This window comes from Lycorma delicatula, chromosome 1, assembly GCF_047948215.1.
Source record: "Lycorma delicatula isolate Av1 chromosome 1, ASM4794821v1, whole genome shotgun sequence".
Classification (NCBI taxonomy): Eukaryota; Metazoa; Arthropoda; class Insecta; order Hemiptera; family Fulgoridae; genus Lycorma; species Lycorma delicatula.
This window is the reverse complement of record NC_134455.1, coordinates 34342556-34369171: the sequence shown is the minus strand read 5'-3', so window position 1 is coordinate 34369171 and position 26616 is coordinate 34342556. Positions and strand designations below refer to the sequence as shown.

Below are 26616 nucleotides of genomic sequence, written 5' to 3'. Positions count from 1 at the left end.
AGTTAGTTTGTCTAGAAATGTAAAGTTCTTTTGAGAATACTTTACTTCCTACTCTTATCATCAGCTTGAAAAATTTTGGGTACAGAAGGCACTTATCCACTGACTGGTCTTATGACCAGTCCTAGGTCTAATCTCTAGGTGATGTATAGCTTAACTTTACACCCAACAATTGGAAATAAGTCTCAAACTGAATGAACTAATTAAGTTCTACATAGGATTGAAGGAGATACAACCAAGAACCATACTAGGAATTCAGACCATGAAAATATATTTATCTGTTTTCCAGAACAGATATCCCCATATTCCAATTCTATTTATGTACTTTATTAATGTAACTGTAACCATTCTAGAAGATATTTCATAAAATGTTAATGTGGATCATAAAACAATTCTTTCACCCACCCCTGATGATGATTGCCTTTCCAATTAATATATTAAGGTTACTTAATAACATGTGTATAGTAAGTATAGTAGTGTACAATAAGCCTTTTGCCTGAGGGGTTATCCCTCCAACCCTCCAATAGCGGACAGAAATCGAGCACTTAATAAAAATTTAAAGAGTGCCCAGTGCAGAGCCTTAATTGCATGCACTGGTGTTTTTAAAACAACGTCCTATGAGGCTACCACCGTATTGGGAAAGGCTCTCCCAGTCAATTTACTGGTGAAAGTTTGGGCAGCCATGTGGAAGTTGCGAAGAGGTAGGGAGGCCAAGGCATTTGGGATGGGGTTCTGGGCCTGTACCGGAGCGGAATGGTGATTGCAAAGCACGGGTTCTAAACTTCGAACAGTTGCCCATCTTCCACCTGGTGGAAGCCTCCTCCGTGATGGATGCAGGGCAGCAAGAATGGAACATCATGTCTAAGGGTAGGTCCTTGTATATATTTATACAGAACTTGGGGAGATGGAGGGTCTAAAGACAACCTCCAGTAAAGCCCTTCAGGGCTCAAAACAATCTTTGGGGAGATTTTAGAGCTCATGCCACCCTGGAACTTAGAGGACAAGGGGAAAATTGGCCACTCACAAGCGGCAAATCAATGTGGAGGGAGCCGCACTGTTAGACTGTGTGTGTCCATTGCTTTAATGCTGTTTGTTTGATGCTGTTGCTTTGTTCAAGTGGCATCAGTAGTTTATCTAAGGGAAAACTCCTACCTTGCCGCTGTGGGAAGCTACCTGAGAATTACAGCTGGCCAACTAAAGCTCCAGGGGCTTTAAAATGGTGGATAGGTACTTGCTGGCATTCAGCAACTTAGGTGTAGCAGTGAATTGCTGTCTTGATGGTATAAATTAAATTTATTGAGTGTCATATATATTTTTAGTAGTTGTCGGGGTGCGCCTACCCATTTTATTTATATATGACAAGTAAGCGGTTGGGACATGTAAGCAGATCGTGTATGGCACCGCGCTTAGTCTGCTCATGCTGTTAGGGAACTCTTGGAGCTATTAGGATACTGGTCATCAAACTGTTTCAAGGCTCAGTAGCCGTTTGTGCCATAGACATTTGGTCTTATGCTTTAGGGCGACCGAATGGGGTGGTGGCAGGAGAAACATCAAATAAACCACCCTTCAATAGCAAAGGTTATAAATCTAAATAATATATTCTTAGAAGAGTTCTGTACCTTCTGGCACTCTTGTATTCCTTACCATTCAAAGAAGGGATTTCATAGATCTAATTGAAACAGACATTACCCATATAAAAAAGAACCAATCAAAAAGTGACTTGTCTATCTCAAAGTAAGATATAAACAAGCCCTGTCTTGTAGTATTTCAAAGGTCAACAACTATACCACTTGGACTATTGCCAAACTAATTTATAAAAGACTCAATGAATTCTTGTAAAAGCATACTAAAGAGTGCCTAATTGGCTAAATCTATTCTGGTACTTTACTTCCTCTTTTTTCCGTATCATTTTATTCAGCCTTCTAATTCTTTATAATGAATATTCATTATATGAATATCCTTTTATATTATATGAAATCCTTTTATGAATATTTTTCTTTATAATGAATATTCTGCTTCTATGATTAGATCGCATCACTAGTAGTGTAAGATAGCTATTATAATAAGTTAAAATTTTAACCACCAGAAGTGGTTAAAGGTTTATCCTGACTACATCCTATGAGTAACAATATATAATAAGAAAGGATTGTAGATTAGCATCTTATTAAAAGAACTGATTGTTAAAATCAACTCAGATTTTCACTTTTATTAATTCATTTTTATAAATACGTTACATTATGGTAAAGTTAAGAAGAGTTCATAAAAAATGTTTAAAACTTAGCTTCAGATTAGCTTGAGTTATTCTACATTTTATTTATCTTCTTTGCTGATCTATGAAACAAGTCACATTCCTAAATATGTGAACAGACATCTTTGAGGATAATTTAGTGAATTTGTAAGTATACTGGAAAACAGAAATTCAGTTTAGTATTAGTATAATTTAAATTTCTTTATTAAAATGTTATACAACTTTATAACACTGTAAAATAATTAAAATTTGGTTTGATTATGTTGCTGCACAATCAATAGTTTTGCATGGATCATGAAATTTGTGTCATTAATTTTTTATCACAGTTTTAAACAATCTACTCAAGAAAGAAAAACACAGCTAAAGAACTAAAAAGATAGATATTGTCAACATAAAAATGATACAGAATAATTTTATTTTCATCAAATTCTGCAGGTATAATCTATGGGTTCACTATTAATGGGTTTGCTTAATCTCAGGCATATAACCTGAAATATTTTTGTTACACACTGAAAAAACAAAAAGACACGACATCAAACATACTGGAGGTATGGATAAAACATCCCCCCTTTGAATAAAACATCAGATATTGGAAAACACTCCAAAACATACAAAAAATTCATAGAAATATACTTTTGGCCTCTAAATATAAAAAAAAAAATATAAATAAATTTCTTAGATAAAACCATGAACAAAGACACCTTTTTAAAATGGAAAATCTTACTCAACTGATATAACCATAGAAAAATTATACTTACATTAAAGCCCACACTGAAAAATTTGTCCACAAATTCAAAAAAAACTGAGTGCATCTTTCTCAGGATTAGCAAAACTCACCTAAACATTCATATGAATTTTATTTACCAGAGATCTACAAACTTAAACGGTCTTACTGTAACAAATTTTACAAAGATTTTCACAGTGATTCTTAAAAAAACAATTTATTCTGCCACTGAATAAATTTTCATAAACCATCTTAATGAAACAAATCACACAAAGACCAAATGTCAACACATATAAAAATCTAAAATATTACAGTAAAGGATAAAAACAAACCCAGTTGAGCAGCTCAAAATGTAGAAGGACATAAAGATAATTTTCAGAGAAGACATAATTTAAGCTGTATCCACTGTTTAACAACATCATGAACAATAATTATCCTTCAAAACCTAATCCAAACACCGAACACCATAACACTCCATAGAATAATACTCAGTACTCTCATTGGCTGTCTGAAAAAGCTTGATTTTGAGTAATATTTAGCTCACTCAAGTAAAAATCTTTTTACTTCGATTTAAATGATGAGTCAGCTTAAATACTGTATTCAGTTTAGTTAAGTAAAAGTAATAAGTATTATTCCTTAAAAATAAATATTTATTTTTTAATATCCGAGTTACTTTTATTAATTTTACTTACCGCTTAGTTTTGATAATGAAGTGGAATGCTCCAGATATTACAAAATATACTGATTCGTCATCTTCAGCAAAACATGGAACACCACACTTAGATTTTAGAAATTCTTTTGTAACAAAACCTCTATTACCTTCCCAGTCTTCTTGGGCATACTGTGAGAGGTATGTTATCTTAAATCTAAAACAGTTGTTATCATGAAGTTACTAAACTGTATACTTTCCAACAAAAACATGCAGAATTATTTTATTTATTTATGATAAGCAGAATAATATATGATGATGTTTTGTGGACTGTAGTAAACTTAATTTAGTAAAACATGTACTTAAACAGGTGAATATCTTAATAAATTCTAAATACTGATGTGAAAAGGCAAAATGTTGTACAACCATAGCAAACAACCTGCCTCTGGCTTGCACATACTACAGGCCTACCTTTTAATGAAAGGAATCTTTACGTGCATAAAACCAGCGTGAACTAAATTTGATGTAGGTTTTCGTTAAAGAACTTACATATCTTCCTTATTCATACAAAACATAATGTTCAAAAATTATTTATCAAAATTTTTTTGATTTATTTTGTATATTTATAAATTTATTGACAGTCTGCTTCTAGATATTATAACAGGTGAATATCTTAATAAATTCTAAATACTGATGTGAAAAGGCAAAATGTTGTACAACCATAGCAAACAACCTGCCTCTGGCTTGCACATACTACAGGCCTACCTTTTAATGAAAGGAATCTTTACGTGCATAAAACCAGCGTGAACTAAATTTGATGTAGGTTTTATTTTGTAACTTTATTTTGTTTTATTTTGTAGGTTTTATTTTGTATATTTATAAATTTATTGACAGTCTGCTTCTAGATATTATAATACGTGATAAAAATTATAAAATTTCCTAGCACTACTGTTTTTAGCAATGTTATGTAGCATTAAACAAAATTTTATATATTTATTTTTTTTAATAGGATTTACAGCATTATGAAAAGTTTTTTTTTTTAATAAAAAAATATAATAAATATTTTTCTTTCTAATGTGCAGGACATGAAGGTGGTGAAGATATTTGAAGAAAACACATTTTATTTTTCATTTAAGTGTACAAAAGGTTGTACAAACTATGTCCAACAATTGACAATGTTCATTGTATTGTTTGATACACATGTTGAATATGTTTTCTGAAAACACTATTTCAAATTTTAGCAAAAAAGAAAGATTAATAGTTGTTTAGATTTTTTACACACAAACTAATTTTATAGAAAAGTTAAACAGTTGCAATCAAGGTGGTCCTTTTAATGTAAATAAAAATGAACTGATTGGAAGATCTTTGTGGTAGCCAAGTATTATTTGCAATGTTTATTACCTAGGCTTTATTCTAAGAGAATTTTTTTCCAGCTTAGAACTATTTACGATCATTCTTGCAAAGACAAAAAAAAAATAACTAATCAGCAGTGATAAGTGATTTTTCTTTGGAAATGAATTCTAATAGAGTTTATTTTTTTAAAGTTTAAAACACTTTTCACCTTTTTAAAAAGATGCCTTGTTGTTGGTGACTTAGTTTATACTATAATTTAACTTATTATCAATGGTTTCAATCATGAGATTACATTAGTGTAATGATGCAGATCAAAGAAGAAATAATTTTTAGTAATTTTTATTTATCATAAGAATAAAGGTTTACTGTAAATTTACTGATTTAATATATTAGATACAAAAATTCTAATTATAGTAATTATACTAATAATCTTAGAGAATAAAAATAGTTAATTTTAATAACATGAAACCGAATGTGGTGGAATACGAAGTATTAGGTTTAAATGGGTTTCTATCAATATACTTTGACTCCTTCGAGAAGAAAGATGGAAGCTTGACAACCTCAGATTCTAAGAAAATTATTGAAAAATTTACTAAACAACAATAGCTTTAAGCACAAGCTATACAATACCTTATCTTCCTAAGCGAAATACCAGTCTCTGTTATCAGCAAGATAACCAGCTATAATAATTAACCTTTTATTATTTTAATAATTAAACCTTCTATAATAAAAATTAATGTAACTCTAAAATGTTTTGAAGCTATCACATTGATAACAACTTATACAACTAGATAAGAAATAGTTCTTATTTTCTACTTCCAATACCCACACACATACACACAAACAGTACTACCAAGCAAATTAAACCCTCATTGCCAACAGGCAATAACGCAATTTTTTTTTTGTCTTCAGTCATTTGACTGGTTTGCTCCAGCTCTCCAAGATTCCCTATCTAGAGCTAGTCGTTTCAGTTTGGTATACCCCCTACATCCGACATCCCTAACAATTTGTTTTACATATTCTAAACGTTGGCTGCCTGCTCAATTTTTTCCTTCTACCTGTCCCTCCCATGTTAAAGCAACTATTCCAGGATGCCTTAATATGTGGCCTATAAGTCTGTCTCTTCTTTTAACTATATTTTTCCAAATGCTTCTTTTTTCATCAATTTTCCGCAACACCTCTTTGTTTGCCACTTAATCCACCCATCTGATTTTTAACATTCTCCTATAGCACTGTATTTCAAAAGCTTCTAATCTGTTCTTCTCAGGTACTATGATTGTCCAAGTTTCACTTCCATATAAAGCTACGCTCCAAACATATTCTTTCAAAAATCTTTTCCTGACACAAATTAATTTTTGATGTAAAGAAATTATATTTCTGAATGAAGGCTCGTTTCACCTGTACTTTCAGCATTTTATATCACTCCTGCTTCTTCCATCTTTAGTAATTCTTCTTCCCAAATAACAAAATTCTTCTACCGCCGTCATCTTTTCTCTTCCTATTTTTACATTCAGTGGTCCATCTTTGTTATTTCTACTACATTTCATACCTTCGTTTTATTCTTTTTTATTTTCATGCAGTTGTTCTTGCATAGGACTTCATCTACGTCATTCATTATTTCTTTTACATCTTTTTTACTCTCACCTAGAATTATTTTATCATCAGCAAATCATAGAATCTTTATCTTTTCACCTTGTATTGTTACTCTGGATCTAAACTGTACTTTAACATCATTAACTGCTAGTTCTATGTAAGAATTAAAAAGTAACTGAGATAGGGAACATCCCTGTCGGACTCCCTTTTTATTACGGTTTCTTTTTTATGTTCTACAATTATTGTTGTTGCCGTTTGGTTCACGTAAATGTTAGCAATTGTTCTTCTATCTCTGTATTTGAACCCTAATTTTTTTTAAATGCTGTTCATTTTATTCCAGTCTAAGTTATCGAATGCCTTTTCTAGATTTATAAATGCCAGTATGTTGGTTTGTTTTTCTTTAATCATCCTTCTACTATTAATCTGAGCGCTAAAATTGCTTCCCTTATCCCTATACTTTTCCTGAAACCAAATTGGTCTTCTCGTAACCCTTCTTCCACTCTTCTCTCAATTTTTCTTTACAGAATTCTAGTTAAGATTTTTGATGCATGACTAGTTAAGCTAATTGTTCTGTATTCTTCACAATTATCTGCTCCTGTGTTCTTTGGTATCTTGACTATAACACTCTTTTTGAAGTCTGACAGAACTATCCCTTTTTTGTTAATATTATATACCAGTTTGAATAATCCATCTATCACTTCCTCACCTGCACTGCACAGTAATTCTGTAGTTATTCCATCTATTCCAGGTGCCTTTCTGCCATTCAAATCTTTTAACGCTCTCTTAAATTCAGATCAGTATTGTTTCACCACTTTCATCCACTTCTTTCTCTATAACATCATTTTCTAATTCATTTCCTCCGTATAACTCTTCCATATATTCCACCCACCTATCATCTTTTCCTTTCGTATTATAAATCAGTTTATCATCTTTGTTTAACACATTATGAGATTTTAATTTATGTACCAGAAAACCTCTTACGATGTCCTCCTCAAAAATCTTCTTTACCTACTCTTCCTCAAGCTTCTCTAAATTCCACTGATTCATCTGACACCTTTTCTTCAGGATTTTAAACCCCAATCTACATTTCATTATCACTAAATTATAGTCACTCTAAATGTCTGCTCTAGGGTAAGCTTTGCAGTCGATGAGTTGATTTCTAAATATTTGCTTAACCATGATATAATCTATCTGATACCTTGCAGTATCACCTAGCTTTTTCCATATGTATATTCTTCTATTATAAATTTTAAACTGAGTGTTGGCAATTACTAAATTATACTCATGCAAAACTTTATTAGTCGGTCCCCTCTTTCATTCCTTTTGCCCAGCCGGTATTCAGCCACTATATCTCCTTCCTTGCTTTTTCCAATGCTTGCATTCCAATCTCCAACTATTATTAAATTTTCATCTCCTTTTATGTGTTTAATTGCTTCATCAATTTCTTCATTTACACACTCTACCTCATCATCATCATCATGGGCACTTGATAGACATTAACAATCGTTGTCGGTTTAGGTTTCAATTTTATCCTTATTACAATGATTCTATTGCTATGCATTTTGAAATACTCTACTCTCTTCCCTATCTTCTTGTTCATTACGAAACCTACTCCTGCCTACCCATTGTTTGAAGCTGGGTTAATTATTCTAAAATCACTTGACCAAAAGTCGTTTTCCTCTTCCCACTGAACTTCACTAATTCCTATCCATTTCCCTTTTTAAATTTTCTAACCTACCAACCTTTTTCATACTTCTAACATTCCACACTCTAACTCGTAGAATGCTATTTTTTAATCTTCTGGTGATCCCTTCCTTAGTCGTCCCCACCCAGAGATCCGAACAGGGGACTAGTTTACCTCCGGAATATTTTACCAAGGAAGGCACCTCCATCTTTGATAAATGAAAATGCAGAGAGTTACATTTTCTTGGAAAAAAAGCAGCTGTAATTTTCTATTGCTCTCAGCTGCTTAATAAAGCAATAAAAACTCAAAGTCACTGTAAAATAGTCGTCTATTGTTCAAAATCATCACTGTATAAAAAAAACACATCGTGTAAATTATCCACCACACTTGTTGTACGTACAATCCAATCAAAAGCCATAAACACCAATTAAAATTCAAAAACCACACACAGCAACAAGAACACATCTTAATGAAACCAAAACTCCCACTTTATTTACCTGTTAAGTTTCAACCCTACACACCAAATCTAGAATGTGCTACATCTGTCGCCAGCTAATTGGACAAAAAATAAATCAATTGAACAAAGGAGGATGTATGCATATAACATAGAGTTCAGTACTTGATAGTTCAAGTTGTTTATTTGCATTTTGCATCTTCTTCTAACTTCAGGTATTGGTAATTTGGATCTTCACAGTTTCTTCTTCAACCCCAAGCTCCTTCAACCCTGTTTGTTGTGAAATTTTAAAATAGGTGCTATATCTTTCCGGGATAGATCTCATGTTCTATCTGGAAACATATAGTTTACATACTAAGTCAAGACTTCAGTTGGCTTTGTTAATGATGGTACATCAACTTGTTTATTGCCAGATGGTATGTGGATTAACTTCGCTGTTTCTCCATTTAATCCCACTGTCTAGTCAGCGTTCGGAGGGGAGTAAACAAGCAATGATTTCAAGCTTGTGTTTATATTTATCCACAAGATTTTATTGTATAGTTAAGCCAAGACTGGTATATCAGAAATAAAATCAAGAGAATGCTTTTGTAGAACTGAAGGATCTAAACTAAATGATACAGGTTGTTCTATGATTGTGGTAGCGAAGAATATTGAGTTTAAATTTTTGTAAGAAAAACAAATTGATTTCTTTATTTGCGAGTGAGTAATACACCAAAATTATTTAATTCAATTTCAGCATGACACTATCAAAATCTGTGTATATATTTTGCAATCATATCTACCACTAACACAAATAAGTTGGTAATTACTTTAAGAACATATTCTCTAAGGAAATTTGTTTGAAAACCAACTCAAAAGTACTATTGAGTAAAACCGAGTAATATAGTTTCATATTCATTGCAAATTGCAGTTTAATCCCTGAGCATATTACATCACTTACGTGTTTTACGAAAAAATGAAGTAAATGACAACTCGTTGCTCTATTATTTAATTTTAGTACAGCGTTGGTTTTTTGTAAGTTTTAAGTTCTTCAGTTCTAGTGTAGGCTATCTAGTATATCTTAATCATATCATTAACAATTGTTTGTACTTTTAATTTTGTAAAAAGCTATTAAGGTAGTTTGATTATATTGCCGATATCTCATTTTTATTAATCTAAAGCTACTGGACTTTTTAAAGAAATACTACCCTTAAATAGAAAATGGTAATATATTTTGAAATGTAAAGAGTAGCTTAGGCATTCCTTAGTCATTTTAGATGGAAGAAAATAATAAGTACATAATTATAAGTAATAATGAGCTTCTAATAAAGAAACATATCATGTAGATATTTATAAAAAAAATAAATAGCATCTTATTATACAGGAGGACACATTATATTGCGACATGAGACCTACTGCATTGACTGGATCTGTAATATTATACTACTTTTAAGTTCACATTGTCATCAAAAAGCTTACATTTCATTGCCAATTTAAAGAGGTAGAAACATAGTGTGATGTTAGTCATAACTTGTACTGGATTGATTACTCAGTCATATTGATGTGAGCAATTAATTTATTAACAATATTTCTTTTAGAAATATAAAATTTTTAATATTCTTTTATTTATTACTTTTAAGTTTTAACTGACTTTATAAAAAGGATGCTTTTAATTTGACCTGTATGTTTTTTATGTATCTTCAAAGCCTTACTTTTCATCACACTTTTCATTCGTAGAGTTCTTTTGTGTAATGATTAACCTCTCTTGGATTGACCGTGTAAATAGTTTTTTTCAAAAAATGCACTCAAATATTTTCAGTCTGTGTAGGCTTGCTGATGATAAATCAATAAGAACAGTCAGTTTATTGCTACTCTCGATAGATTGATAGTTTTTCATAAATGATACTTAAATGTTGGTTTGCTAGTTATCATCTAAAAGAAATTCACAAAAGAGTTTTAAGATTGTAAAGAAGGCCACTGGACCTATGAAAGAAATAAAAGTATACAATCTATATATAATCTTTTACATATTTACAATTAATAATGCCAAGATTCAATGAGAAATTAATACATCTTTAGAAGCTGTGATCATAGAAATATTTTTTATAAAAAGACAAACATGCTTTTTAATTGAAGAAGTATTATTCCATCGAAGAATTATTTTCCTTCCTCAGTAATAACTAAGTTGAGTAGTATTAGGTTTAGAATCAGAATTAATTTAATCTTCAACTCATTCTTTAGTTAATACTGAGTTACTAAGGGATGGTGTTGAAAAAAATAAAAAATAAAAATGGTCAACTGTAGTAATCCTTTTTTTTAATTTTTTTAAATTTCTTTTGTGATCTGAATGAAGGGTTTTTTTTATGAAGCCTAAAAGGAAAATATTTTTAAATAAAAGATTTCATTGCTTTATTGCTTGCACAGGTAAATTGAAGAGTCAAAAGTTGTACTTCAGTTGTCATTGCTTTTTATGGGATTAATAAAGACTAATGATATATTGGTTTTGAAGTCAATCTGGTATTCAAAAAAAAAAAAAAAAACTAGAAAATTTAAGGTACAGTGATGGCTCGTAGCTAAAATTAGGGTGCTGCCCCAGAAAATATTTTTCTGGGCCTCTTCAAGGCTATGACTAAAGTTTTCTGTAAAATAAAGGAATAAAAAAAATGAATCAAATAGAATAGCTGGAAGCAGAGTAATAATCTAATTCTACACTTTATCACATTGAAGAATTGGTACTCAGTTTTTAAGCACATGTGCTTAAAAACTGTGTACCATACATAAAGAAGGAATTAAATAAAGAGGGCTCATTATATTAAATGTTATCGATAATATCATGGAAATAGTTGATAGGGGGGGGGGGTGTTGCAGCTACACACGCGGAATAAAAAAAAAATAAAACAACTACCTTCCACCAGCACGCCAGGGACGGCACTGTGGAAGCGACAGTTCTCTCTCTCCCTCACAACCTCGCGTGCAGCTTCCTATATGAGCATGCGCACAACAGCCAAACACCACGTTCAAGAACTGTGAAGCGTACAGTTCCATACAAAGATTTTTGTATCTTTTTCATGAACTGGGGAATGGCTACTGACATTAAGCTTAACAGGTTGACTGACATCCTGAAAAATGCAACATTTTCAAGGCTGCTATATTTATTTTGCTAAAAATATCCATCAGTGCTGCCATTTTATTTATACCCTATCACTAATTTTTGATACCAATTTCACTTTGCAACTTTACGTTTTGAAATATTCAAAAATAAATCAATTCATCAGTTCTGTCTCATAACAACTATGAATAACGAGACACCATACGTTATTATGAATATATTATATTCATAATATATATATATAATATATTATTATGAATATAATATTTTGAATATCCGTCATTTTGAGACACTAATGTCTCAAAATGTTTAATATATTTTAATTGAATTATAATATCTATTACTTACTAACAACTGATTGTATTTATTTTTAATTCTACAACTCCAGAATTGTTTGCATACTATTTTTATTAATTGCTATACTTTTTTTTTAACATAAATTTCTAAAAGTCACTCTCTTCTGTAATAAAATCACACTTTTTATAATTATACTTTGAATTGAGATTTTTAAAGTGAAATTTAAATTTAATATTTTAAGAGTACTTGAAATTAAAATATAACTAAACTTTGTCAGTAATCGACTAAAATTAATTCACATTTTATTATAACACTTTTCAATTATGTTTACTTTATTTGGGGATTTTCAAAAAAACATTCTTTAATTTCAAATTAAAAAAAAAAATTCTGTGATACATACAACAAAAAAATATACAGAATTTTATCTTTAAAATAATATTAACTTGATAGAAAAAAAATAAAAATAAACAATAATATTGCATCTTAAGTGTGATATTACATTGAGACATCATTTGATGTCTCATTGCAGTATTGGATTACGAAACTGAGACATTAAATGATGTCTCATTAGCAGTCAACCTATTAAGGATTATATATTGTACAAATATAAAAAAAGAATAGAAGAAAAAAGGGCGCGGCTCATATTTTATCGATTATATCAAGTGGAAACAGGGGATGCTGCAGTTCCACAATGCCTATACGCGAGCCGCCACTGTTATGGTAATTAGATAATTCTGTATGTAATAATAAGCCATACTGCTAGCCATATCTTCTTCTTCGAATTTAATATATTACCTCTTATCCAGTTCTTTTAACTTTTCAAAATATTCCGAAAAAATTATTCTTCTTTGATCGTAATTAAAATGCAAAACATGTACTTTGGTTTTTCTGAAAAAAAAAGAAAAAAATAAATACGCTAAAATTATGAATATCCAATTGAACTTTTTACTACAAACACTGAATTAGAATGCTAATTTTACTTGATAACTGCAATCATCGGATTCAATTTTATAAGTCCCACATATGTAAAACTGATGGTCGGATGCTGGATAGAACAAATAGCTATTTCCAAAAACAAAAAACTATTTCCAGGGTTACAGAATGTTTTTAAGGACTAAAAATCTTGGAAGAGTACAAAACGTTGCGTATAAAAAATATACCGTAAAATAGTATAAAAAGAAATTTTTAAATATCATGAGAGTTGTTCTCTTGAAGTATCAGGGTCAACGGAGAAAAATCCGTGGCCGTACTGTTCACGTACAAGCAGGACGCTCTAGTCAGATAACTGGAAATCTCGGGAGGAAAATTCCCTATGCGATGACAGTTAAGAACCTGGGATTGGTCTTGGACAAACGGTTTATCTTCGACGAACATATGAATTATGTGACCCGGAAGGCAAAGTCCTCCCTATACCTAAAAGGGATGGGGCGTAAACTCCATCCCTTTTGTTCTCCATAAAAAACTGGAAGACTTCGAAACATCGCGTTGAAGACGATATTTGGTGCACCGTGATTCGTCAGAAATGCTACATTACCCTACGATGTCGGTATAAAGTTCATTTCCAAAGTAGGTGTGACACAAGCGCGAAGACTCTTTGGTGGGCTGCAGCGTTCGAGCTGCAATATCTCAGAGATATCTGCAGGGAGATTCCAGTCTAACAGGGAGTAACAAAAGACCTCAAGCTGTCTTTAAAAAAACCACCGTGATTGTGATTGACAAACCCACGAGATATCATATAAGTCAAAATAGACCTTGTTTTCGGGTGTTCTGTCTTTTTTTTTTTAGATGATGTACGGGAATAAAATGACTGAGATCACCAGAAGTTAAGATTTAACTATTAAACTTGCGAGGTTATGTTCGAACTCAACCACTATGGTCCAAGTACAGATAAGTACTGTGGAATAGGGTACATCTAAAGAAACAAAAATCAATCGCTGAGTAGGGCAATTCCCCTCACCCTTTCTTTTATTTCAGGTCTGTTACAGATGTTGGAGACACGACAGAAAAAATTATATCGACAAGGACACCTTCTTGGTCTCGCGGTTTCCTCAACCCCTTCCTAGATATAAGTTTATCTATAAAATAATTTTGCTAGTACTTTTTTTTTTTGTGGATGTTCAATGCGATCGCTGCCACCCTCACGTATGCGAACAAACTGATTTAATATTAATTGTAAGTCCTCTCCACAATCCTTTATCCTACCAACGGAGTAGTTAATGAAGACCGCCGGAAGACATCGATGAAGAATGAAGAAGAATATAACAGCTGTCCGAAAGAGAAAAAGAAAATGCCTGCACTCTCGATTGCGATGCCCTTCTCAGGGCTCAATGGTTTTTGTCTAATTTGTAAATATTTACAACAAAAAAACATCAAGAAACAGGTAAAAAGATGAAAAAAGGACTCGCACGATAACAAACTCAGCCAAACCCGGCTCAGCTGATATAAGAAGAAGAGAAAGAAGAATTTACAAAATATAGATTTACCATCCTTCCTTCCTTCCTTCATTATACAGTAATTAGCCATAGAAATCACACGCGATTCCCTCCGTGAACGTAGTGCATTGCGCCCTCCAAAAACTGGGGTCCCATCAGATTCATACAAGACCGAAAGGCACTAACACCAAAAGGCCTTCGGTGGGATTGAAGGGGAATTTCGTTAGGAGAAGGGCAAAAACATATTGTTAAACTTCCAAGGAATAAGCCAAGTAAAAACATTTCAAAACCCGATATACAAAGGACCAAAACGAAATCCTCACTTCATCCTGCTTAAAATAAAAACCAACATATAATGACTACTAAAAAAAAAAATTAAATACCTGCCCGATAATTAGAAAGACCCAGCAGTAACGCTCTGCATTTAATAGCGAGATAAAATATCCCTTGATACCCTTGCTTTCCATCCCGTTCTCTGTGAAGAATGAAAAAAATATTAAAATCTTTTTTACTTCAGCAGGTGATCTGTTTGGGTATGTAACTTTTAACAATCAAAAAATATTACAGCACTTCAGATAACCTAAAATACTGATGAACTTTTCTAAACACGTCTTATTGGGATTCTCCTACTTCTATGGTACACTGATTACCAACAACATCAGGCTGTTCTCAGATTGTAAACTTATTCTTGTGTTTAATTAAAAAATGTTTAAAAATTAAATATTACAAATACTAATTCTTTCTGTTGTAAAGAATGTGTAAGATTTAATTTAGCTCGTATAAATTGTATCATTTAAATTCCCTGTAACAGATGCACCACTACTATCCGTGTCCTTACAGTCACTGTTGCTTATATCAAATGTAGCTATTAAAAAAGTCAACATCATCGGCAATAGGTTTTTGCAATCGATACTACTTTTTAACATTTTTAATGCGATCACATTTTCTAATCCACACTTTTGATTAAATGTTTTTTAAATATTTGTTTTTAGAACTAACCTCATTTCGGTTGAATGGTGATTATTCTAACACTATTAGAGGAATTATTATTTATGGTTTTACCATAGGGTGTATTCATGAGTGTTGAGTTTACGAATTAAAAATATTTTCTTTACTATTTCTACTTTCCTACTACAGCACCACTGCAATAGATATTAAATTAAAATATAAACTAGAGAACGTTAACCAAAATGGAGATTAACTATAATTAAATTGGCAATTGTAAATGGTAAATGAAAAGAATGAAAAAAAATTACTCTACCAAGATATTTTAAACAACGTAGTAAATGATTTTTGAGTCGCAGGATAAATCTAACGGTATAAAAATATGGTAAAAGAATTCTTCGATCTGTGGTGTTTACAAAGTCAAACTAACACCGCAAATGACTGACATAAAGGAACTGAATACTAATACGTAAGCAAACATAGAATTATATATTTTACTAATATATTCAATTTGTTTATTTCAATAAATCGAATATTGTTATCAATAATAAGAAAGGTATCATTTAATGTATTTTTACTTCCTTATACGAAGTAAAGTAATTATTGTGATTGTAAAACATTTCGGTTTTCATAGTTCAACGGAAATACCCATTTTGACTATCCCTGAACCCATTTTGACTAATTTCAGCGTGACGTCTGTACGTACGTATGTATGTATGTGCGTTTGTATCTCGCTTGACTCAAAAACGATTAGCCGTAGGAAGTTGAAATTTTGGATTTAACACTGTTGTATCAACCAGTTGTGCACTTCCCTTTTTGATTGCAATCTAAATTAAAATTAAAGTTTAATTAATGAAATATTATGATTTTCACGGGAAGGCATATCGGTTCGAATCAGACTTCATCTCCTTTTGTTTTTTATTTTTATTTTTTAACTTTTCTTTTTTTTTAATTTAAATATAGTGATTTAATAATTATTAAACTGTGATTGTAAAAAAAATTACAATAAATAATAATTCAATGATAATAAAAAAAAACTGAAAAAAAATTATAGTGAAATATTTTATGTACTTTTAAAAATGTGTAAATGTAACTTAATAGGAATTAAATAAGTGTACATGTAATAGATTTGGTGAAACAACTGATTATTTTATATTAATTGAAAATTATAATTTAGATACACCAACATATAATACGAAAGGTAAAGTCGATAGATGGGTGGAATATATTGAAGAGTTATACGGAGGAAATGAATTAGAAAATGGTGTTGTAGAGGAAGTTGAGGAGGATGAAATGGGAGAAACAATACTGAGAACTGAATTTAAGAGAGCATTAAAAGATTTAAATGGCAGAAAGGCTCCTGCAATAGACGGAATACCTGTAGAATTACTGCGCAGTGCAGGTGAGGAAGCGATTGATAGATTATACAAACTGGTGTGTAATATTTATGAAAAAGGGGAATTTCCGTCAGACTTCAAAAAAAGTGTTATAGTAATGATACCAAAGAAAGCAGGGGCAGATAAATGTGAAGAATACAGAACAATTAGTTTAACTAGTCGTGCATCAAAAATCTTAACTAGAATTCTATACAGAAGAATTGAGAGGAGAGTGGAGGAAGTGTTAGGAGAAGAGCAATTTGGTTTCAGGAAAAGTATAGCGACAAGGGAAGCAATTTAAGGCCTCAGATTAATAGTAGAAGGAAGATTAAAGAAAAAAAAACCGACATACTTGGCGTTTATAGACCTAGAAAAGGCATTCGATAACGTAGACTGGAAAAAAATGTTCAGCATTTTAAAAAAATTAGAGTTCAAATACAGAGATAGAAAAACAATTGCTAACATGTACAGGAACCAAACAGCAACAGTAACAATTGAAGAACTTAAGAAAGAAGCCGTAATAAGAAAGGGAGTCCGACAAGGAGGTTCCCTATCTCCGTTACTTTTTAATCTTTACATGGAACTAGCAGTTAATGACGTTAAAGAACAATTTAGATTCGGAGTAACAGTACAAGGTGAAAAGATAAAGATGCTACGATTTGCTGATGATATAGTAATTCTAGCCGAGAGTAAAAAGGATTTAGAAGAAACAATGAACGGCATGGATGAAGTCCTACGCAAGAACTATCGCATGAAAATAAACAAGAACAAAACAAAAGTAATGAAATGTAGTAGAAATAACAAAGATGGACCGCTGAATGTGAATATAGGAGGAGAAAAGATTATGGAGGTAGAAGAATTTTGTTATTTGGGAAGTAGAATTACTAAAGATGGACGAAGCAGGAGCGATATAAAATGCCGAATAGCACAAGCGAAACGAGCCTTCAGTAAGAAATATAATTTGTTTACATCAAAAATTAATTTAAATGTCAGGAAAAGATTTTTGAAAGTGTATGTTTGGAGTGTCGCTTTATATGGAAGTAAAACTTGGACGATCGGAGTATCTGAGAAGAAAAGATTAGAAGCTTTTGAAATGCGGTGCTATAGGAGAATATTAAAAATCAGACGGGTGGATAAAGTGACAAATGAAGAGGTATTGCGACAAATAGATGAAGAAAGCAGCATTTGGAAAAATATAGTTAAAAGAAGAGACATAGGCCACATACTAAGGCATCCTGGAATAGTCGCTTTAATATTGGAAGGACAGGTAGAAGGGAAAAATTGTGTAGGCAGGCCACGTTTGGAATATGTAAAACAAATTGTTAGGGATGTAGGATGTAGAGGGTATACTGAAATGAAACGACTAGCATTAAATAGGGAATCTTGGAGAGCTGCATCAAACCAGTCAAATGACTGAAGACAAAAAAAAAAAATAGATAATTAATATAAATAAATAATGTCGAGACTTGTTCACCTAGGCACGTAAAACACTTCATTCAGTCGGACTTTCTCTTGGCAAAAACATCTTGACAAAGCGTCTGATTTTTTGGATGAACCATTAACCGTCGAATTCAAAATTTTATTTACTTGATTACTGCCAAAACAAATTACAACTACACAGAACTCACAAAAACTGGAACTAGGATTAAAACCCGGCTACCAAATCGATACACGCCGGTTCACAAACTGCTTAATAAAGTGAGTCATTTAATTGTCACAATGATGTCTCAGTTGAGTTAAGGTTATGGTATAGTTGAGTTACGTTGCAGCGGCCATTTTATGATTGTGTAAAAAGGAAAAAAAATTATTTATTGTTCAGCTTATTTTATGTTTTATATTGTGTAATAATGTGCCTCTAGAAAAGTTGTTTATTGTAGTTATGGTTGATACTTATGTATATCAAGATGAAAGGCTAACCAGCTTAGACCCCAAGATCACTTTCAAACGTAGATTGCCCGAGAGCGAATTTTGAACAAGTTTGATAGAGTAGGGGAAATTGTTTTCTGAAGGTGATGAAATAGATTAAGAGATCTCTTATCGGTTATTTCAGTAGATTTAAAAGACAATTCAGCCGGAAAACATTTTTCAAAATACCTTTATAAAAAATTGAAGTTTACAGAACCAACTTACCGTTAAAAATAATTATTCTGCTTTGAAATAATAAATGAATTTAGGAGATTAAATAAATAGTAAGATTGAAATTAAATTCTTTATCCGTATATATCGAAAAGATAAAATTCTACTCTCTCTGAATGCATTCTCTAGGTGAGGGTACAGAATTAAAAAAATATATATATTTTACATCTGAAAAGCGAGTGGATTGTAGAAAAATAAATGTGGGTACGATGAACGGTTTAACCAAGTGACGTTTCAGTTAATTTTAGATGTAGAAGAATATTTCCAGACCACTCTATTTGGATAATTTTATGTTATCTTGCGACTGATCTTATTTTAAATTTGTTTCACAAGCTATTTTATAAAAAATTAATGAATATTTAAAAATTTTACATATTTTATAAATCGATAAAATAATAACGTAAAAATAATGTTTACATACTTAGTTAATTGTAAGAGTCGAAGTGCGATGGTTGTAGCTGGAGCAATTCCTGTTCCTCCGGCAATCAAATAGACTCTAGATCTGTTGGCAGCCGCTTCAAGATTGAATTTACCATCTTGTTCAGTAATTTCTAAAATATCGCCGGGCACCCTGTCGAATAAATAATCATTAAGACCTCCTCTTCCAGTACTTTTAACCATAAAAGAGATGTTGTTAATTGTTGGATATTTTATTCCATCATATGGATTTGGATCTGTTAATGACACTAACGGCTGCTTCGGAACAAGAAAGTAATACCTCCTTTTAGTTTCACCTGTAAAATTTTAATAAATATAACTATACATATATCTCGTTAGCGAATCAATGGTATTTAAATTAAGAGAAAGTATTATGATTTATCCATTCAGTAAGAACTGGTAGATGCCACATAAACAAATGTAATTGAGTTTTTTTTTAGAATAACGCAATGGAAAGGCTGTATAATAAGTATCAACACCTTTATAGAAAGCAATGCTGACTGCTGTCTCTTGTAACTCAGACGATTTATTTATGTCACAGCTGTAAAGAAAGGTGAACAGGTAGTGCAAAGCAGCAAATTAAAGTGTATTCCTTTCTGCTAAAGGAACATACACCGGTTTCATGAATCGGTTAGATACACCGATTCAACTCAGTAAAAGCAAAATCTATATATAAAATTAATGTTTGTCTGTCTGTCTCTTATGCCTTCCTAAACCGTTTATCCGATAGCGATGAAACTTTAGGGAATGGTTGGACGCATGCCAGGGAAGGTTTCTGAATTAGTTTGGACCCGCTAGGTGGCACTAGCGTCAAGATATTTCGAATAATTGTATTTATGGTCTGATTTGCCTCGTATTCAGAATACATGTTACTTACATGGAAAGAATTATCTCTGCAAAAAATGAACCTACTAGATGGCGCTGGGATTGAGATATTTAGAAAAATTATATTTATGTACCGATTTGGTTCATATTCAGAATATGAATATTAGTTACGCGAAAAGAAATATTTTTGCAAAAACTATACCCGCTAGGTGGGGCCGGTGTCAAGATATTTACGAAACAAACAAACAAATATACAAACAAGCTTTTTTATTCTATATATATATATATATATATATATATATATATATATATATATATATATATAAAAGACATTTTCGTATGTGTGTCCGCTAAAGACCAAATACTATGGACCGATTTACGCGCGGGCAAAAGGGAAAATGGAAAAACGGGAAAGGGTAAAAAGGAAACTGGGAGACGGGCGAGGGAGAAGGGTGAAAGGGAGAAGTCGGAAAGGGAAAAGGGGAAGGAGAATAAGTGAAAGGTAAAATTTCTGAAGTTCTTTTTTTGTCTTCAGTCATTTGACTGGTTTGATGCAGCTCTCCAAGATTCCCTATCTAGTGCTAGTCGTTTCATTTCAGTATACCCTCTACATCCTACATCCCCAACAATTTGTTTTACATACTCCAAACGTGGCCTGCCAACACAATTTTTCCCTTCTACCTGTCCTTCCAATATTAAAGCGACTATTCCAGGATGCCTTAGTATGTGGCCTATAAGTCTGTCTCTTCTTTTAACTATATTTTTCCAAATGCTTCTTTCTTCATCTATTTGCCGCAATACCTCTTCATTTGTCATTTTATCCACCCATCTGATTTTTAACATTCTCCTGTAGCACCACATTTCAAAAGCTTCTAATCTTTTCTTCTCAGATACTCCGATCGTCCAAGTTTCACTTCCATATAAAGCGACACTCCAAACATACACTTTCAAAAATCTTTTCCTGACATTTAAATTAATTTTTGATGTAAACAAATTATATCTCTTACTGAAGGCTCGTTTAGCTTGTGCTATTCGGCATTTTATATCGCTCCTGCTTCGTCCATCTTTAGTAATTTTACTTCCCAAATAACAAAATTCTTCTACCTCCATAATCTTTTCTCCTCCTATTTTCACATTCAGCGGTCCATCTTTGTTATTTCTACTGCATTTCATTCTGAAGTTCAGTTTTTTAATTTTTTAATCAAATTTTCAATTGTGTTCATTTAAACTCCCTTTCTCCCACACTCTCTCTCTCTCTCTCTCTCACACACTCTCTCTCTCACACTCTCTCTCTCAATCTCTCTCTCTCTCTCTCTCTCTCTCTCTCTCTATATATATATATACGAGGATACTAGGTGTGATAAAAAAAACGGTGAATGAATTTTTATAGCGGCAACTGCCGGCGCTACATCCATATGCTGTAATTTGTCCAATAGCGTGATCATCTGAGACAGGCAGGGACAAGTTGTAACACGTTCGAGCTTACCAGTCAGCTGCCAGAGCCGCTAGAGTGAGGTTGTGTTTATCGTGTCTGTCGCGCAACATGGATTTTGAACAATGCATTAACATTAAGTTTTGTTTTAAGTTGCAAAAGAGTGCCAAAGAAGCTCACGAAATGTTAGAATCGGTGTACGGCGATAATGCGGTAACTTTGGAGACTGTGTACAAGTGGTATGACCGATTTAAAAACGGAAATGAGTCTGTTGAAGACGAGCAGCGTGCGGGACGTCCAGTAACCTCAAAAACAGTTGAAAATGTGCAAAAAGTGGAAACAATGGTTCATTCAAACAGGCGAATGACTATTCGAGAGCTATCGGAAGACCTTAACATCTCGTACGGATCCGTTCAAAGCGTTCAAAGCGAAACGACGTACGAAGAAAGCGACCAGAAAAATGGACCAATGGCTTCCTTCTTCACCACGACAACGCGCCGTGTCACACCTCGCTTCTCATTCGCGAGTTTTTGGCCGAAAAAAGTCTTCCTGTCTGTCCACATCCGCCATACTCACCGAATTTAGCACCATGCGACTTTTGGCCTTTCCCAAAAATTAAAACTGTGCTTAAAGGAAAATGTTTTGACACCATTGCTGACATTGAGAGGGCCACGACCGAGCAGCTGAAAGCCCTTCCGAAAGACGCCTTCCAGAAATGCCTCTAGTCATGGAGTCGACGTTGGGATAAGTGCATTGCTAGCCAAGGACAGTACTTTGAAGAAGATTAAATCGAATTCTATGTAACCTAATTACTTTTTTTAATAAAAACTTATTCACCGTATTTTTTTATCACACCTCGTATATAGCAATAGCGAAGCATTGCCGGGTCTGCTAGCTAATTATAAACTTCAGCAATTAGCTACAAGCAACCTGGTACTTAAAACTCGACAAAACAGCAGGAGTTTTGCAACTTTTCTGTTAGAGGAAACCAGTTCTACTAATTTTCACTAACGATTCCATCGGATGTTACTTTATGATAGGTACAGAGTTTACGTATTCAGTCTGTCTAACCAAAATTTATATTTACCGCTGAATTGCATGCCGTACTCAGCCCCTTTATTTTATCATATCCTATATTAATTCCGTCATATTCTACTCTGCTGTGATTCGGCATCTTGCGGTCATCAAGCGCTAACGAACATTCAGTTTAATACTACAATAGTAATTATTCACTTTTTTGTCTCCTCAACAACTGCAATATACGTGTCAGTTTCTACTAGATTAACTCGTTTAAAAACTTAAGCGATGATGAAACTAATACAGCCACTATAGGTAACTTGTAATCATTTGAGTCTTGTGGAACATCTTATCCATTTTGATTGCTTGGGCGGAATGATAAGGGGTCATTCTATTGACGATAAGCTCCTCTTATTAGATCTAATGCATTGTGTAAAAGTCTCCAGGGCGAGATGGTCACTGCAAAGAAATTGCCTTTCGTTTTAAGCTCGGCAGGTTAATTAACGTATAGATTTTATATGTCATCCGGTATTTTTCTAATATGCTTCTTGAATAATAACCACATAACAAAATACTCCTTGGTCATTTTCTTTAAACGGCCTTGCATCGGAGATTTAAACTTAAATTAGTGAATTTAAGGGGATTAAATGATAGAAATTGACAAACATTTTAAATTTTAGAAATATTTTTTTAAATATTAATTTTGTTAACCCCAGGTAGTAAAATGATGCCACTCAAAGAGATTACTTTTACTTCCAACAGCTTGTTAATCTACTTTTTCAAAAATGCACGTATTCGTATATCAATCTAATTCAATCGAAACCTCATGAAAAGTATTCTTTTTCGGATTGTGGTTTCTAAATCTTCAAAAGTTTTTTTTTTTTTTAATTCTGTAAATTTCTTTATTTTTGACTTCACTCTGCATTCTGCTTTCGTTTTTCTCGTTCTTAAAATTTTCGTTTCAGTTTTTAAAAGTGATTCTAGATTGGTTATACTGGAAGTTTCTATTCCTTAGAGAATTACTGATTTCAATTAGTGTATTATAATGTCTTAATTTTACATTTATGGATAAATTTTTCTTGTACATATTTTTAGTTAAAAATTTCAATCTAACAAACTATTTTTCTGCTTTAAAATGCCTTCTTATCCGAACCATCTGAAGTTATTATTTCGCCTAGATATTTAAATAATAATTTATATTAAATATTTTTCTATTTCTTAGTGTTATCAAGTAATCTTTAGTGATTGATTACCTACGCCTTACAAGTGTATAATTTTGAAAAATTATCTAATATGATAATTTCTTCAGTATTGAAGTACAACCCTGACATCAGTGAAGAAGATATGGATGATCCGATTTCCGTTCGTTTTCTAGTTTACGTTAATTTTTATTAAATGTAATATATTTTTAAAATATTTCTTAATATGGCGATTAGATAATCTTTTCCCTCGATATATATACGAGGTGCGACAATAAAGTAATGAGACTGATGTGAAAAAAAATGTTGCTTACCGTTTTAGTCATGTTTAGTGTTGTCTCCTTCAAAGTAGTTGCCCTCTGATTGCACACACTTCTGCCATTGATGGTAACATTTCTGGAACTCATCTTCTGTAATATCCTCCAAGACTCTCGTCACAGCTTTTTGGACATCTTGTGTTGTTTGAAAATGGTGTCCCTTGACCGCCATTTTGACTCTTGGAAATAGAAAAAAGTCACACGGAGCGATATCTGGTGAATAAGGTGACTGTGGTAGTACTGAAATTTGTTTTGAGGTTAAAAATTGCTGTACTCGCAGAGCAGTATGGGATGGCGCATTGTCGTGATGCAGAATCCAATTATCAGCAATGTTGGCACGGACACGAAGAACTCGTTTACGAAGTCTTTCTAAAATTTCTTTGTAGAAATATTGGTTAACTGTTTGTCCAGAAGGCACCCGCTCTTTATGAACAATTCCCTTGGAATCTAAGAAGCACACAAGCGTGCATTTCACTTTTGACTTTGACATGCGAGCTTTTTTTGGTCTGGGTGATCCCTTTGAGCACCGTTGCGAACTTTGGCGTTTTGTCTCTGGATCGTATTGAAAAAACCAACCTTCATCACCAGTGATAACATGGCTCAACAAATCTGGATCGATTTCCGTTTGCTCTAACATCGGCTGCCACATTTTTCCGTGTTTCTCCCTGTTGTGTGAGATTTTTGGGGACCATTTTTGCACAAATCATTCTCATTCCAAGATCTTCAGTTAATATTAGACGAACCGTTTCTCGATCGATGTTGAATTCTTCTGCGAACATTTTTACGGATAATCTTCGATCAGATCGTACGATTTCACGCACCCTGGTCAAGTTGACATCTGTCCGTAAGGTTGATGGTCGTCCACTGCGGTCTTCATCTTCAACATTCGTTCTGCCTTCACTAAAAATTTTATGCCGCCGAAAAACTTGAGCTCTTGACATAACCTCCTCCCCAAAAGCCTGCTGAAGCTTACCGTAAGTTGTCGTCCCGATTTAACGCAAAAAGAAATGGCATACCGTTGCGCAATATTTTGCGGTTTCATTTCTGTGACGAGAGACACAAACACGTGTTCACTTATTACAGCACAACTCACGACAGAGCAGTTGCATCAATATCCTGCTTGGACTAGAAGTAGCTTATAGACCAAGGTCAAAGATGGTGTGCCTACGCAAGCTGCAGTGTTGCCACATCTTGCAAAGAAAAATCAGTCTCATTACTTTATTGTCGCACCTCGTATATATATATATTTTTAAATTAATAGTGCAGTTTCATTCACTGCGACGTTTGAAAATGTAATCGTAATGTCATATGAACAATTTCTAAATTGTATTTGTTATTTATTGTAATAGAATTTAAGTAGTACTAAAGCGCCATTTTGCTTTCTATGAAGGTAATGATTCTTTGGCGCCTGAATGTAAGGGTAAGTTTTCTGGATGAACATGTGTTTCTAGTTAAATTTAGTTAAGCTGAAAGAGTGGATTTACTGCAAAATACATAGCAAAACAATCAAATGGCGCTTGAATGTAAGGGTTCCTTTTCACGGGTTTATTCTATACATTAAAGAAAGGCTACTCATAATGATGAATGTGTGTTCACATTAAATTTACATGTTAAAACAGTTGATTTATTGAAAAATTCATAGTAAAACATATGTTTAAGGTGTTTTGTTCATTGTATAGTTTGATGCTGTCATGGGGGAAAATCTTTCATCATTACTTTCAGCAAAAGCGGGATGATATGTGATAAAGGTTTTGGATTGTTTATCTTTTTATTGTTGAGATAGCTAATAACATTATCTTACATATATTATAATTTAGCATCAATAAATAGTCAACCTAATATGAAACTTACTATATGTAAGTTTCATACTCACTCTTACACACCACTTCTTTTTTAAATTTGATCATTTTCTTCCCTCTTTAATCATTATAAGATAATCAATCGCCAAATTTTTGGTTAATTTTTTCCTTATTCTGAGATATTGTTATAACATCCAACATTCTTTTATTACATATTTCACTGCCAGGTATGAGTCATAACTGGTGTATGTTCTCCTACTAACATGTAAGACAAGCGAGTCTAATATAACCAACTTGAAATCTTGTAAGGCAACTTATTCTCTTGTTTTAATGGGAAATTAGGTGCTCTTAATGGAATTAAACTTTGTTGAAAGTATACTCCATTTCCTTATCCATTCCTTTCTTCTGAGATAAGTTTTTAAAATAATATCTACTTCCTTCCTATTGGCCACTTGTTTGGCTATTCTATCAGCTGCTTCATTCCCTGGAACACCAGCATGATCTCGTGGCTATATGAATATGCATTGTTTCTCGTTATCTTTCAGATTTTTAAATGGTGTTAAGACATCTTGAACAATAGCATCATGTGTGAATCTATTCTTTAATCCAAAGA

General features: G+C 32.7%; 1 protein-coding gene across 1 annotated transcript in view; it reads right to left on the bottom strand.

Annotated features, from left to right (window-relative positions):
* Positions 1–2232: 2232 nt before the first annotated feature.
* The window catches only part of LOC142318081 (uncharacterized), a 42207-nt gene continuing 17823 nt past the window's right edge, over positions 2233–26616 (bottom strand). Inside the window, exons 4-7 of the mRNA XM_075354608.1 lie at positions 19398–19710; positions 12883–12975; positions 3662–3835; positions 2233–2401 (exon numbers count right to left, since the gene is read on the bottom strand). Of these exons, the coding sequence (XP_075210723.1) occupies positions 2341–2401; positions 3662–3835; positions 12883–12975; positions 19398–19710 (641 nt within the window). The 3' untranslated portion in view covers positions 2233–2340. The remainder of the gene's footprint in view (positions 2402–3661; positions 3836–12882; positions 12976–19397; positions 19711–26616) is intronic.